Source organism: Carcharodon carcharias, chromosome 13 (genome assembly GCF_017639515.1).
Source record: "Carcharodon carcharias isolate sCarCar2 chromosome 13, sCarCar2.pri, whole genome shotgun sequence".
NCBI classification, from domain to species: Eukaryota; Metazoa; Chordata; class Chondrichthyes; order Lamniformes; family Lamnidae; genus Carcharodon; species Carcharodon carcharias.
In genome coordinates this window covers 82,600,711-82,616,917 of record NC_054479.1, presented here as the reverse complement: position 1 = coordinate 82,616,917, position 16,207 = coordinate 82,600,711, and the positions used below count along the sequence as shown (strand labels likewise).

At 39.6% G+C, this 16,207-nt stretch overlaps 1 protein-coding gene across 1 annotated transcript in view; it reads right to left on the bottom strand.

Annotated features, from left to right (window-relative positions):
- lta4h (leukotriene A4 hydrolase) overlaps nt 1–16,207 on the bottom strand; it is a 56,025-nt gene that overhangs the window by 25,588 nt on the left and 14,230 nt on the right. The window contains exons 4-10 of the mRNA XM_041203429.1: nt 15,824–15,892; nt 13,160–13,264; nt 9,130–9,182; nt 6,531–6,603; nt 2,642–2,782; nt 2,377–2,400; nt 1,065–1,135 (exon numbers count right to left, since the gene is read on the bottom strand). Of these exons, the coding sequence (XP_041059363.1) occupies nt 1,065–1,135; nt 2,377–2,400; nt 2,642–2,782; nt 6,531–6,603; nt 9,130–9,182; nt 13,160–13,264; nt 15,824–15,892 (536 nt within the window). The remainder of the gene's footprint in view (nt 1–1,064; nt 1,136–2,376; nt 2,401–2,641; nt 2,783–6,530; nt 6,604–9,129; nt 9,183–13,159; nt 13,265–15,823; nt 15,893–16,207) is intronic.

Below are 16,207 nucleotides of genomic sequence, written 5' to 3'. Positions count from 1 at the left end.
CAGGAAATGGAGTCTGTAGCTGAGACCAAAAACAATGGCTTTGATCTTCCCAATATTTAGTTGGGGGAAATTTCTGCTCATCCAGTACTAGATGTCGGACAAGCAGTGTGAGAAATCAAACATTGAGGTGGTCAGGAGAATTGAGGTGGTGATGTACAGCTGCAAGGTGCAGCACTAACATGGAACCAGACATTTTCTTTTCAGTTGACATCGCCGAGTGCCTGCATGTAAATGAGAAATAGGAGGGGCCAAGGTTAGATCCTTGGAGGTCTCCAGAGATAACTGTACCAGGGAGAAACCACTGCAGGTGATTCCCTGGCTACCATTGGATAAGCAAGTATGAAATCAGGTGAGTGCAGTCCCAATCTACTGCACAACGGAGGAGAGACACTTGAGAAGGATGGTGTGATCAACAGTGTCAGATATTGCAGACAGGTTGAGAAGTTTGAGGATGAATAGTTCAATGGGATATCATTTGTAATTATGATAAGGTTTGTTTCAGCATGCGGCAGGGGTGGAAAGAATCAAGCCTGGAGTTAAGGGAAATATAGATACAGATTTGGGAAGCAACAGCACATTCAGTCTTTATTCCAATAACAATGATTACATGTTATCCATTTCTCTTTCCTTGATGCTGTACTTTACATTTGTCTGCATTAAAATGCATCCGCAATTATTCCATTCACATACATAGCTTATCCAATGGCTTTCCTTAGTTTTGAACAGCATCCTTAGATTGCATTACCATTGCTAGTTTAGTGTTACAAATCTAATTCATTTCTGAATTTAAGCCATTGATATCATTTTCCCTCTTTACCAGAAGAACCTGGTCTTGAATGAAAAGGCCTAATTTTCATTCTCTTAGTTTCAATGAAACAGACATCAGGCAGGCACTCTACTGCATTTGGTAATTACTCCCTCCAAATTTAGTTGGTGAATTATGAAAATTTAACTAACTGCATCATTTCTGCTGACTACATTTAACATTCAAATGATTCAGTAACTATGATCAAACAAAAGAAAAGTATAGTTACTGAAATTCCAGTCATTATTCATGTACATACCAGAAATGCTCCCAGGTTTTGTTGGTGACCAGATTTCCTGTCCAACTGTGGGAAATCTCGTGTGCAATTACCTACAAATGCAAATGTTTTCCTGTTCAATCACTTAAACCTTTGACATTCAATCACTAATGTTTGTGCATCAGAATGAAAGCAGCTGTACTAGCAGAACTGGAGGGGTTCGTCATTCATGGCACTCTGAACAGCCTGTAATCAATGGCAGCTGGACACAAATTACTGCCTTTATTTTACTTCCTCCACACCCCTCATTTCTCGAAAAAGGAAACATCACTGAAGCCTAACCTTCAGAAGAACAAAAAACAACCTCAACAGGACTAAACCACAAAATAGCAAGCAATGATGAACATTACATCGTATTCAAAAGGTTGAGTACATGGCAGCCGGGACAAAAGCAATTAAGAACCTAAAGACAGAAAGAAGAGAAGCAGGCCATATGTCTCTGTAAGTCTGCTCAGCCATTCAATAAGTTCATTGCTGAATTTTACATAAACTCCAGTTTCCCACTCTATTTCTATATCCCCTTATTCCCTCAGTACCCCATAATTACTCAATCTGAGACTTGAACACATCTGACAAATGAGCATCCACAGTCATCTGGTAGAGAAACCCAAATGTACAATCTTCGACTGAAGAAATCTCTCATCTCAGCATTAAATGGATGACACTTTATCCTGAGACCATAACCCTTAGTTCCAGCCTCTATAGTCATGGGAAACTGTCTTTCAGCATCCATCCTATCAAGCCCTCCAAAATTTTCATACATTTCTAAAAGATCATCTCATTCTTCCAAATTCCAGAGTGTATCCAAATCTCTCCTCACAGGAAACCTTATCCTAAGTAACTATCTAGTAAACTTCCATTGCACTACTCTAAGGCAAGTGCATCCTTCCTCTGGTAAGGAGGCCAAAATTGTACCTAGTACTCCAGGTGTGGTCTTGCTAAAGTTCTATATAATTGCAACACGATGTATTTACTCTTATATTCCAATCCCCTTGCAAATTTGTTGCTTAGTATCAAGTAAAACAAAATAAAAATTTAGGAAACAATGAAACGGGAACTTTCTGCAACTGTTCTTTTCCCTCCTGCAACAAAACACATTAAATTAAAGGGACAATGAGTGTTAACTAAAGTCTAAGACATGATTCACTATGATTGATCTTTGCTTTGTTCAAGCTGCTGATATAAGGCAATGACAGTAGCTGAAAAGACAATCCTCTCAGTCCCGTTAGCAAAACTCATTTAGAGGTTTGAGAGGATTTCAACAAGCTCCATTTTGATAAAATATCATACTTACATTAGAAAGACTTCTATCACCAGCCTAGAACGAGATAAAAATACATTACACATTTTGCAACCTTTAGCCAGATGAACCAGAAATGAAAAATGATGCAAGTTGTCCAAATAAATATGCAATAAAATTCATATGAGTTTCCAAAGGTGACACATAATAATCATTTACAATATCAGATTCAGTTCCGTTCATCAGTTTACACAACACATGCATTTTGAAACAGAATTAAAGAGCTGCCAGTTAACCAAAGTTCATTTGCAGATCTTACCAGCAAAGTTGGCGTTACAAAAGTGAGGCAAGGATTCTCCATCCCACCATAGGGAAACGATGGAGGGAGTATAAGGAGGTCGTACTGTCCCCACACATATGGTCCCATAAGATCTTCAGCTTTCTTCAGCATGGTTTCAGTCTGTCACCACAAGTAACTTATTAGTGTATATGTATTTAGGACAATGTCTCAAGGCATTCTATTTTATCAGTTACAAATAGCATGAATTTCTCTTCAATAATTTAAGCCTATATTCAACTGCTAACACTTTCGTCACTTTGTCAAGAGAAACAGAATATTTTGTATTTAAATTGATAACAAATTCCCTTTTCCTCTCTTGCCCATGTCCAAAGTGCTGCGAGCTTGTTCCCAGGCTCGTTTCCATCAATGCTGCTCTAAAATTAATGCTAGGATGTTCATGAATGCTGAGCAACTGTCCCTATAATTTCTTTTGCTTTTTTATAGTGGAAGGGCCAGGCCTAGGAGACTGACCAAAAACTTGATAAAAGAGGTGAGTTTTAAGCAGTCTTAAAGAAGGAACTGAGGTGGAGTGACACTGGTGCAGGTATTTGTAATGGAGTGCAATAAAGTTGGAAACAAGCTTGGGATCAAAAAGGCTGCAAAGAATCTGATTCATCTTGAGACAATGGTTGGGAAGAGGGATGGAATTGGTTTTGAAGTTACAGAGTATGTGGCAAGAGCTAAAGATGAAACATAAAAGATTTTTGGCAAAGGAGACCATTCTGCCCATTCTAGCCAAAAGTGTGAGATCCAACCTAATCCTACCTTCTGGCTCTTGGTTGCAGTTCTGTAGGTTATAGCCTCAAGTGCATATCCATATAAAAGCGATGAGGGTTTCAGCCTCTACCACCCTTTCAGGCAGTGCATTCCAGATCCCCATCATCCTTTGAGTGAAAAAAAACTCAATTCTCCTCTAATCCTTCTATCAATTACTTTAAATCTATGCCCCCTGCTTAGAGAATTCCAGCGGAAATAGGTTTATTTTTATTTATTCATGGGATATGGGTATCGCTGACCAGACTAGCATTTGTTGCCCATCCCTAATTTCCTCAAGAAGATGGTGCTGAACAACATTTTTGAACTGCTGCAGTCAATGTGGTGTAGGTACACCCACAGTGCTATTGGGGAGGGAGTTCCAGGATTTTGACCCAGCGACAAGTGAAAGAACGGTGATATATGTCCAAGTCAGGATGATGAGTGGCTTGGGGGGCAACTTGCAAACTTGTAGGTTGTGGTGTTCCCAAGCATCTGTTACCCTTCCCCTTCTAAGAGGTAGAGGTCATGGGTTTGGAGGGAGCCTTGGTGAGTTGCTGTAGCGCATCTTGTAGGTAATACACTGCTGCCACTGTGTGTCAGTGGTGGAGGGACTGAACGTTTGAGGATTGGGTGTCAATCAAATAGGCTGCTTTGTCCTGGATGGCGTCCAGCTTCTTGAGTGTTGTTGCAGCTGTACTCATCAGACAATTGGAGAGTATTCCATCATATTCCTGACTTGTGCCTTGTAGTTGGTGGACAGGCTTTGGGGAGTCAAGTGGTGAGTTACTTGCCACAGAATTCCCAGCCTCTGACCTGTTCTTGTAGCCACAGTATTTATATGTCTAGTCCAGTTCAGTTTCTTGACAATGGTAACCACCAGGATGTTGACAGTGGGGCATTCAGCAATTGTTACGCCATTCAATGTCATGGGCAGATGATTAGATTCTCTCTTGTTGGAGATGATCATTGCCTGGCACTCGAGTAGCACAAATATTACTTGCCACTTATCAGCCCAAGCCTGAATGTTGTCCAGGTCTTGCTGCAAATAGACATGGACCGCTTCAGTATGAGGAATCATGAATGGTGCTGAACATTCCAAGGTCTTCCGCAAACATCCCCGCTTCTGACCTTATGATGGAAAGAAGGTCATTGATGAAGTAGCTGAGGATGGTTGGGCCTAGGACACTAAAGGACCTGCTTCCTCCTACAATTCTATCTAGACCCCTCAATTTAACACGCCTCAATAAAATCTCTCCTTAGCCTCCTCCGATCCAAAGAAAAAAATCAAGCCTATCCAATCTTTCCTCATAACTAAAATTCTACATTCCTGGCAACATCCACGTAAACCTCCTCTATACCCTCTCTAATGCAAACTCATTCTTCAATAATGTGGTGATCAGAAATGTATACAGTACCCTAGCTGTGGTCTAAGTAGTATTTTATACATTTCTAGCATAACCTCGTTGTTATACTTTAGGCCCTACCAATAAAAGGAAAATATTTAGTAGGCCTTGATTACCTTATCTATCTGACCTACTACCTTCATTGTAGGATTCTGAGAAGTGTAGAGGAACAGAGGGGCTTTGGACGTTCAATTTTGGATCCAACAAGCTACTTTCCCTTAGAAAACACGAGCTTTTAACTCTGACCAGTCTGTCATGTGGGACTTCATCAAAAACCTTGCTAAAATCCATATAGACCATGTCAAAAGTACTAACCTCCCTGTTAAACTTGTTTGTCTGTCACATCTTTCCTTAACAAATCCATGAGGACAGAACTTAATTAGTCCATGCCCTTAAAAATGACAATTTATACATGTCTCAGAATTTATTTCCAATCATCTGGCCAGCACTGGGGTTAGGCTGACTGGCCTGTTATTATTCTGTCCATTCATTCTTTGTCAAACAATGGTACAATGTTAGCAGCCATCAAACACTACGCCTGCAGCCAGGGAGGGTTGGAAAATGGTCAGAGCTTCCACTAATTCTTCCTGTAGCAGCATGGAATACATTTCATCCGGGCCTGGTGATTTATCCATTTTCAACGATTAATATTTCCTCCGTTTACGCTTACCGTCCTCAACTACAATGTCTGCTTCCTTCCTTTCCTATGTAAAAATAGGTACAAGGTATTCATTAAGAATTACACCCATCTCTTCCACCTCCACATATTGGTTACCTTTTGGGTCGTTGATTGCCCCTACTCTTTCCTTAGTTAATCTTGAGCTTTTATATATTTATGAAACGTCTTACGTTTGCCTTGATTTGACTTGCCAATATTTTTCATGTCATCTCTTTGCTTTCCTGATTTTCTTTTCAATTTCACCTTTGCATTTTCTATACTGCTTTCTGCAGTATTACTGCATAGCTTTGACATCTGACAAGTTTTTTTTGCCTTATAATATTCTTTTTTTAAATTCATGCATGGAATGTGGGCGTCGCAGGTCACCTTAAGACTTTTAATTTCAGATTTTTATTGCCAGATTCGAACCTGGGTCCTCAGAGCATTTCCCTGGGTTTCTGGATTACTAGTCCAGCAACAATACCACTCCACCATCACCTCCCCCACATTCTGTAGACACTCTTGACATCAGGATGGGGCATGTATAGATACAGGAGTCCCACCCTTTTTCTGTGTGTGAACACGCTTATTCTGAAACCTCTTTCGTTCTTCCTTGAATGCAGCCCATAGGCCTCATTTGATGCTCCTTCTAGCATAAGACCACTACTCAGCTTCAGTCTTTCTAATGTTTAGCTGAAGGAATTTGCAATTCATCCAACAGCGAATATTTTCAAGCAACCTGACTAAAAAAGGGGCAGTGGTAGAGTCAGGAAGCTGACCACGTCTTTTATGATGTTATAGAGGGGCTGCATGCAGATTAGGATTGAGGAACAGGGCTTGGAGAACTGCAAGGTACAGGGGTGGGAACTGAAGTCATTGGAGATCATCTGGCTACAGTACAATAGGTAGTGGATAAGGACAGTTCCAACGAGCTGAACAGCAGAGATGAAGTGTTGTAGTAAGATACTGTAGCTGACCATTCCAAAGCTACAGAAATAGAGAAGGAACATAACTGCTCTCCAGCATACGTTGAACAACACTTGAAACAAACCTCTTCAAATTCATATGCAGCAGCATCCACCATCTCTTTCTCTGACCAGACTCTAGATCTTGGACCAATTACTCTGCAAAGTAAATTCACTTTATATAATTAAGTAGCAAGCGGATTATATAAATAAGTAGCAAGTATTTTTTTTTAAAAACGTTCAGGACAAGCATCTAGTTTCTGATTCTGGAAGAGGGCATTAAAGTTTAGCAACTGCACATTCTTTTAATCTCCTTTTACGCTATGAATTGGTAATGACTGACATTAAATATATAGTGTAAAATGCCTTCCAGGTTCTCCATCAGGTATTAACTGATTTCAATATTGCAGTAATCAGTTGTACTTTTTTATGCCCTCTCCCACATTTTCTCTGCCTTTCTCTTGTCCTCAAAAATGCTGACTTACATTGGAATATGCCTCCAATGACTCTGCAAGCTCCCTGGTACCTCACCAAATGATCATAAAAAACAAACTAGATTACTGCTTTATTGGACGAGGGATAAATATTGGCCAAGACATCAGGAGGGCTCCCTTCTCTTCTACGAATTATGCCATAAGATCTTTTACATTCACCCCAGAGGGCAGATGGAGCCTCAGTTTAACACCTTATACACAGCACATCCCCTCAGGCTATACTGCACCAAAATGTCAGCCTAGGTTACATATTGAAGACTCAAGCATGTTAAGATTGAACTCTCAAATTCAACTCACTTGAATCCCAACACTGAACAAAGTCTGGCAAAGTCCTGCGTGTCAGGCAGTTCCCTGGGACCAAAGATGATTTTCTTCCACTCCAGGGTTGTGGATCCTGAGGTGACTAAAAAGTCCAATGCTGGATTCGCACACTCTACCACAGAAGGGGCAGGTAGCATTTGATTAGATGAGTGGTTGACACTGCCATACACTTCATGTATGAACAAAGGCAGTAAATGTTGGCAGAGGTTTCACCCAATGAGAGATATCACCACAAAGCCACTTTCCAACAGGTGTCACTGTATCCTAATTATAAGCAGCAACTTTGATTTCTCTTCACACTATCCCTCAAATGCTCAGCCAATTGTAGTTCTCCCACTGCAATCCCAGCCAAGGTAGATTAATCTGTAACTAATGAACCATTCTAAATTCTTCAATGCTATATTAGGCAGTACTCGCTGCCTCTCTCCCTGCACCTCCTACCAACCTCCAAGCCATGGTGAAGTCACCATCTGCTACAGAAAATGCTTGGAAAATAAATGATTGAAAACAAGCATTCCTGCAGCATAAAAACATGCATTTTTTATTTGTTCACAGGATGAGGGTGTCGCTAACAAGGCATCATTCATTTCCCATCTCTAATTGCCCTCTCAAAAGTAGTGGTGAGCCACCTTCTTGAACTGCTACATTCAGTATGCTGTAGGTACACCCACAGTGATATCAAAAAGGGGGTTCCATGATTTTGACCTAAGCATATCACTATCATGCTCATCACTACCAAGACTATGATGCATAACTCAGCAATGGCATGTCACCTACAGCCACATAGACAATATATTGTGGAAGACCATACATAATCTGTGTACAAAACACACGTTGTGCCTTGAGCTGGTAATATTAGCAGAGTGGGACTCTTCCTGTTGGTTAATTCAAAATGAATTTTCCATCCTACAGGTCCTTAGTAGCAGGAAGATAATATGTGACAGGTCCACTTACCCTTCATGACCTCCTCAAACAATTTATATAAAGTCAATTTTGAAAACTTAAAACCTCTGACATTCTGCTGAACTGTTTTCAGGAAGTTCCGCTGCATGCAAAGGCAATGAACTCGAGTGCGGTGGAGGCAAAAAGGTCAGAACCAATTAGATACAATAAAGGAGCTGAGAGCTTTTTCTGTATGGAGGAGTCAAGCGAAGCTGGATGACACTCATTGATCATAATTGTCTCATCTTGTGTTCCATATTTCTAATGTTAGAAAATAGTTGATTGCACTTTAATTTACTGTCACCTACACCAAGGAATATACCTGTAACATACACCAGTGGGAATCAGGTTTTCACATTGGTCATAGCACACTTTCACTCTGTTGAGAATGATCAGTCCAATTTCCTTTAGCATTTCTGTACCACTGGACACACCATGTTAGAAGGGTTATCCTTCCAAGTGATGTCCTTATAATGCAACAGATTTGTAAATAATTCATGAAATTAACAGATTCAACTGCCCCTGTAGTGCAGCTGTTGCATTCTGAGAAAGATATCCTGCAACAAAGCCCAAGGTCAAGTACAGAAACAGAAGAGGATTTTTCTTTCCTTATACTGACATGAAACTACAATTTTCTACTAGAAAAGAAAGATGGTTACAGAAAAACATTTTTCAGAGCTTCTTTAGAAAGCTAATGCTGAACTACAAAACACAGATTCAAGAAATTACTGAGAAAAGTAGACAGGACCAAGATCTTCTAGCTGTAGTCTTTGGAAGTTAAAAAGCCACACGAATTGGACAGAAATGGCAGAAAGATGCCATAGTAATTTACAGTCTCAGATTGACTATTTTACACTTCCTAGTTTCCCATTCTTTCAGGAAATATTAGGTTTGGTATTTAAGTATTGCAATCGTTTCAACAACATACCTGCTCTCCAAAGATCCAACAACCAGTGCAATTAAGTAACTTGGCATTGGAACCTAGAGAGAAAAATATGGTTCAATTTTGGAGAAAAGTGCTATTTGTATCTATGTCATAAATTGATAGCCCATTGCCAAGACCTAACCATAACAAACTGTGGTAGTTAGAAAACGAGATATAAAAGCTAATACATAATCCTCACTTTACAGATATGTCGTTCCTTAAATAAAGTGCAAATCTGGGTCATGTTACTAGGAGCATGTCTTCTACTTTAATTTTAACACTTTATGCCAATAATTCATTATGGAAAAATTCACATGAATAAGTGACCATCAAAACAGCATTTTGTGCTGAGTGGTTCACTGGTATAAACAGAAGCCAGCCAGGAGAAAAGATAATTTGTTCTGTTAGGAAATAGAGATAGTTTAAGTTATTTATATTGGTATCTGTTAATGTTAGGAAAGAGTTTTAGCTTAAAAGTTTAAGTTTGATGTCTAATTCTGTACCTATGCGTAAGAAAGGTCAAATTGAGTTTTAGTTTCACTTTTGAAAAAGTGCCTGTATTTCTGAAAGTTTTACGGCTTAAGAAAGGTAAACAAACAAGGGTAGAATAACTGAACTGTTGCTTAGCAGCAGGGGTCCAGAGAGGCAGGTCCCTCCCACAGACATACACAAAAGCTAGAAACAGCAGTTTGCTTTGGAAGCTGTTGGAGTTCAGTTGGTTGTGAAGACATCTGCCAGGGAAGCAGCCTAGAAAGGGCAGAAAGCCAGCTCCAAGCTAAAATTGGTTGAAAGTAGCTGCTAGGGAGAAACTGGAGCAGAAAGGAACGATAACCAGTCCCAACCTAAAAAAAACCCCAAAAATCGAGTGGACTGGAAGAGGAAAAAGTCTCAAGCAGACCTTCTTATCCAGGGAAGGACAGAAGCCTGGAAACGGTTCTGTTAATGAAGTTAAAAGTGAGGGGCAGAGAGAAAGGCTCCAAGCTTCAGATTTAAAGAAACAAAAGCTGCAGAAAGCAGATTTAAAGTGAGAACAACTTGCAAAAGACAAGAATGTCCAAAGAGGCGGCTGAAGGTCTGTCACCCTTTGCTATGGGCATGTGAAGCAATGGTGTACTGTTGACGGTTGAGTCAATGAGTGTAAGGAAAACAGCTTGAATGCATGTGGTGACGCAGGGGAGAGGAACATTGGAAGGGGAGTTCGAAACCCTGGAGGCGAACCCTTGCGTGTCTGAGAGAAAGTGTTGGAATGGGAGAAGATTCCAAAGCGAATTCTTGGAAAGTGGAGATTAGAAACCCTCATGTGAAAGACGGAATTCAATGAGACCGATTGGCTCATGGTGTGACAAGCATCTGAGGGGAGTTGCAGAGAGATTCATAGCATCTGTGTGGGGTGGCATCTGTCACTTGGTTTCAGAGTGTGGTGTGTCTAACCACAGGTTGCCGTAGGTTTACATGGACTCTATGCTTTCTGTGAACATCAGAATATAAGATAGCTTTTGTAACTTGTGTTATCCTTACAAATCTGCATACATCTATAAAAGTATAGTTGAGGGTGAAGGAGTATTGTAATATAGCCCATCTTTTCTTGTTTAATATATGTTTTATGCTTTTGTTAGAAGTTCATTAGCTGACTCCAGTGACTCTGTTCAGTAACCCCCCTCCATGTATCAAAGCAAACAAATAAAAGTTAGGATCTATCAAGCTGAATTCCACCTTGGAATCAGACTTGTCCAGTGGCAGCCTCAGCTGGGGATCATAATTCCATCAACCATAACTCTCCCATCACAGTATGGAATTATATTTCAAACAATCCTGGAGCTTTTGTATCTGTAGCTGTGTGATGACCTTTTCCAGATGTTTCTCATACTTTCAGAAATTTCCTTCAGATTATCTTTCTTTAAAGTCACTTTTCAACAATTTCCTCCAGTCTTACAGTTCTAGATTATTGTGAAGTACTGGCCTAAAAATTAGTCTGGATCCCAGGCATGGTGCACAGCTATCAGCCCATGCCTTAACCAAGAGGTAAAAGATCACTTTGCCTTCTAGCCTCATCAATGTAATCAGCACAGTACTCACATGCAATCTGACCAGTGCATTATAAAGCTTTATCATAACTTCTATAGTTCTCTCTATGTATCCTTCTCTTTTTTATTTGCTTTACCATATTACCTGGACATGCAAGCTTTGTGGGAATACTTTACCAGCTCAGTGGTAAATTGAACTTGCTATTTGTTTTTTCAACTTCATTAAATATCAAAATTTTTACCCATAGCTGATCTGATTGTAACCTCAACCCCACATTCCTGTCTAACCCCTATAACCTTCCACCCCTTTGTTGATCAAGAATCTATCTAGCTCTGCCTTAAAAATATTCAAAGACACTGCTTCTACTGCCTTTCGAGGAAGAGAGTTCCAAGACTCACAACTCTCAAAAAAAATTTCACCTCATTGCTGTCTTAAACGAGTGACCCCTTATTTTTAGACAGAGGCCCCTAGTTCTAGATTCTCCCAAGAGGAAGCATCCTCTCTACATCCACCCTGTCAAGACTCCTCAGAATCTTTTGTTTCAATCAAGTCGCCTCTTACTCTTCTAAACTCCAGTGGATATGAACCTAACCTGCCCAACCTCTCCTCATAGGACAATCTGCCCATTCCTGGTATTAATCTAATAAACCTTCTCTGAACTACTAATACATTTACATCCTTCCTTAAATAAGGAGACCAAAACTGTATACAGTACTCCAGATGTGGTCTCACCAATGCCCTGTATAACTGTAGCATAACCTCCCTACTTTTGTATTCAATTCCCCTCACAATAAATGAAAACATTCTATTAGCTGTCCTAATTACTTGCTGTACCTGCATACTAGCCTTTTGTGATTCTTGCACTAGGACACCCAGGTCCTCTGAATTTCAGAGCTCTGCAATCTCACTATTTAGATAATACGCTTTTTTATTCTTCCTGCCAAAATGGGCAATTTCACATTTACCCACATTATACTCCATTTGCCAGATTTTTGCCCACTCCTATGTCCCTTTGTAGTCCATCTTATTGCACAATACTAGATCTAATATAGCCTGCTCTCTGGTTGGCTCCACAAACTGCTTTTCTAAGAAACTACCTCAAAAACATTCTATGAACTCATCTACACTACCTTTGCCCATCTGATTTTTTGAGTCTATATTTAGATTAAAAATTCCCATGATTATCACTGTATGGTCCCAACAAGCTCCCATCATCTCTTCCTTTATAATCTGCCCTTCCAATCAAGTACAATTAGGGGGCCTGTACACCAGTCCCACACGACTTCTTGCCTTTATCATTTCTCATCTCAACCCAAACCATTTCTGCATCCTGGTTTCCTGAACTTAGGTCATCCTGCTTGAATGTGCTAATACCAACATTAATTAAGAGCCACCCCTCCACCTTTTCCTAATTTCTTGTCCTTCCTAAATGTCACATCAATATTCATGCCCCACTCTATGTCAATCTGTAGCCATTTCTCTGTAATGGCTATCAGGTCATACTTACTTATTTCTATTTGCACTGTCAGTTCATCTGTTTTGTTTTGAATGCTACGTGCATTTAGATACAGAGCCTTTAGTTTTGTCCTTTTATTATTTTTGTAGCGTCTAGGCTGATCTGATTTACTCTTTGATTTGTACTCTGTCCCTTCCTGTGTCAGTCTGTTTATCACTTCCTATATGTGTCTTTCTCTCTTGCCTTGTCTCTACGCTTTGGTTTACCACGTCTTCCTACTGCACAACGCTTCCATTATATTGACCAAGCATATTCAATGGAAGAACTGCAGCAGCCTGATTCCCAAACATTACCTTCAAAGTTTGTCACTAATCACTATTTATTTCAACACACAATAACTTACCTTGCATATGGTGATCATTTAAAGACTTAAAGATTGAAACTTTAATCCCAAAAATTTCACCACTAAACTATTAAGATAAAATGTGTAACCATTTATCCATCAACTTATAAAGAGGTTCTACTTCCAAGGGTCTCGTATCCAATACTTACCGTTTGTCGAAAGCAGTAAATCTTTCTGTTTTCATCTTGGTCATCAGCCAACTCCCCATCTTGGTTAGCACTCATAAGAACAACAAGTTCTTTCGGGACAGATACCTAAATGGGAAAAAAAAATTAAACAACTGCCCACTTATCTCAGTAGCTTTAGAGTAGGAAAGTAAAAGTACAAACACCTCATACAATGGATTAATACACAATAGTTATAATACAATTCCAAAGCAAATGTCAACAAGTTTCCTCTGAAGGCAATCACAGAACCCTGCAACACAGGAGGTCATTCAGCCCAATGTGCCCATAGGGACTCTTTGAAGGAGCTATTCAATTGGTCCCATTCCGCTGCAGGTTTTCTTCTTTTTCAAGTATTTACCCAATTTCCCTTTGAAAGTTACTGTTGAATATGTTCCATCAACCTTTCAGGTAGTGCATTCCAGATCAGAACTTCCTGCATAAAAAAAACTCTTCTCCCCTCTTGCTCTTTTGCTAACTACCTTTAATCCATGTCCTTTAATTACAGGCCATTCTGCCACTGGGAACAGTTTCCCCTTATTTACTTAATCAAAACCCCTCAATATTAAACATCTTCATTAAATTTCCCTTAACCTCCTCTGTGCTAAAGTCAACAATCTCAGCTTCTCCACATAACTGAAGACCCTTGTCTCTGGTATCATTCTGGTGAATCTCCACTACACCCTCCTAAAAGCTTTGACATCCTCAGAATTCAAAAACACTGCAGCTGAAGCTCAGCCAGTGCTTTATGAAGATTTAGCACAAGTTTCTTGCTTTTATAAACAATCCCTCTATTTATACGCACAAGGACCTTCAAGAGCAATCTGGGATGGGCAAGCCTCGCCAGCAACACCCTCATCCTATGAAATAATTGAATTATAATTAAGAAGGATCCCATATCACTTTTTCAAACAAGGTTTTATCAACTTACCCTGCCAACTTGAAAGATTTGTGTATGTAGACTGCCAGACCTCTCTTCTTGCAACCTCTAAAATTCAATAGTTTAGTTTATAAGGCCTCTCCTGATTCTTCCTTGCAAAATGCAACACTTCAAGCTTCTTTGTATTAAATTCCATCTGCCATGTGTCCACCTATTACACTTCCCTAAATCTGCTGCTATCCTCTTCACTGTTTTCCAAAATTCCAAGTTTTCTTTGTAAACTTTGAAATTGTAGCCCTACATCCAAATCCAAGTCATTAATACACAGCAAAAAGAGCATGGTCCTAATATTGGTCCCTGGAGGGCTATACTCATAGGATATGGCATAGAAGCAGGCCATTTGGCCCAATTAGTCCATGGCAGACTCCCCTCACCACTACACTCTACTTTGCATCAAAGCTGTCATTTTCTCCTTAATCCCATGTGCTTCAATTTATCTAATGTAGATAAATCTACCAAATTAGTGGCAGGAAATAGGCTCACTACCCAAAATGTCACCAATGTTATAGGTACAGAAGGAATGACCAAGGAGGGAAGTTACCAACAAGCAAGTCAAAGATTATTCTAATAAATGTCTTAGCGCTATTACAGTGTTCCAAAGCCACTAGCTAGGAACAGATTGCTTCATCAACAAACGAGTCAGGTCTATTAAAGAACTAGCACTAAGAGAGGGGGAAGAGATTAGATTATCTTAGAAGCAAAAGAGACCTCTACCCAGTAGCATCAGTGCGTTGGAAAATATTCCCAATTCACAGTGAACTACACAGTGAAATAAATAGCCAAATCGTTTAGTAAAGTTATAAATGCCCATTTGGATGGTAAAGCTGTATTTAAATTTTAAAAATACCCATATATACAATGGTGAAATTATCACATTTAATAAAATGGAATTCAGCAGGGTATCCAGTCTCCTCACTTTATTTCTTTCATGTAACCTTCCCCTTATTTACTCACAAGTGCAGTTTATTTTCACTTGTTTCAAAGTGAAAGAATATATAAAAGGAAACAAAAACTGTGCCAAGGCAAACAGTGAAGTTTCAATAAATGTCAGCCTTTGTTTCCAAATTGCTTGAAAACATTTTGTGAGGGACGGATGTGAACACATACGTGATGCAAACTGTAGGCACTGATAAACAAAGATAGATCACACCCAAAAGTCTGCCTTCTGTTGCCTAATAATAAGCAAGTTTAGAGTTGAAAGCCCAGATGCAGTGACCCTGACAGCCAAGAGGAGACAGCATCACACCAACTAGGTTACAAAATTCAAACAGAATTACCTGGAAAAACTCAGCTGGTCTGGCAGCATCGGCGGAGAAGAAAAGAGTTGACGTTTCGAGTCCTCATGACCCTTCGATAGAACTAGTTCTGTCGAAGGGTCATGAGGACTCGAAACGTCAACTCTTTTTTTCTCCACCGATGCTGCCAGACCAGCTGAGTTTTTCCAGGTAATTCTGTTTCTGTTTTGGATTTCCAGCATCCGCAGTTTTTTTGTTTTTATCTTAGGTTACAAAACTCATTAGCTTTACAAATTGGCCAATCAGAAGAATTAGTGAAGCCTGCTCACAGATTGAGCATTCCTTAAAGTTGTAACTGCTGAGCAGCAAGCTGTGGCACCCTAGTGCTGACAACAATGCAATCATGTCAGCACCTTAGTTTGATTTGGTTAATAAATCTCCATTCATCTTACTGGCCTAGATGAGGTTACATACCCGAGCACGGTACGTGCTTTTCACAGACGGTGTGTCCTGGCAAGGGACCATGCTTCTGCAATGTATAGCCTATAAATATACAAAAACAACAAAAAAAGAGTTCAGTCACCAATATTTTAATAGATATAAATAATCTAGCGCCTAATTAATTAGATGAAGTGAAAAAAAATCACCCCACCCTATAATTTTGTAGATTAGGAATACTCAATTTACTGTTGCTCCAAAGCTATGATGCCAAACAGTAACTCATGAGAAGGGCTCTTTTACAAAACCAACATAAGTCTTTAATATTAACATTAGCATTATTCGGACATATCTATATAATCAAACTCTGTCCACACAATGTGTCAGGTTGGAAATATAAGATCATCAGAAATAGAAGTA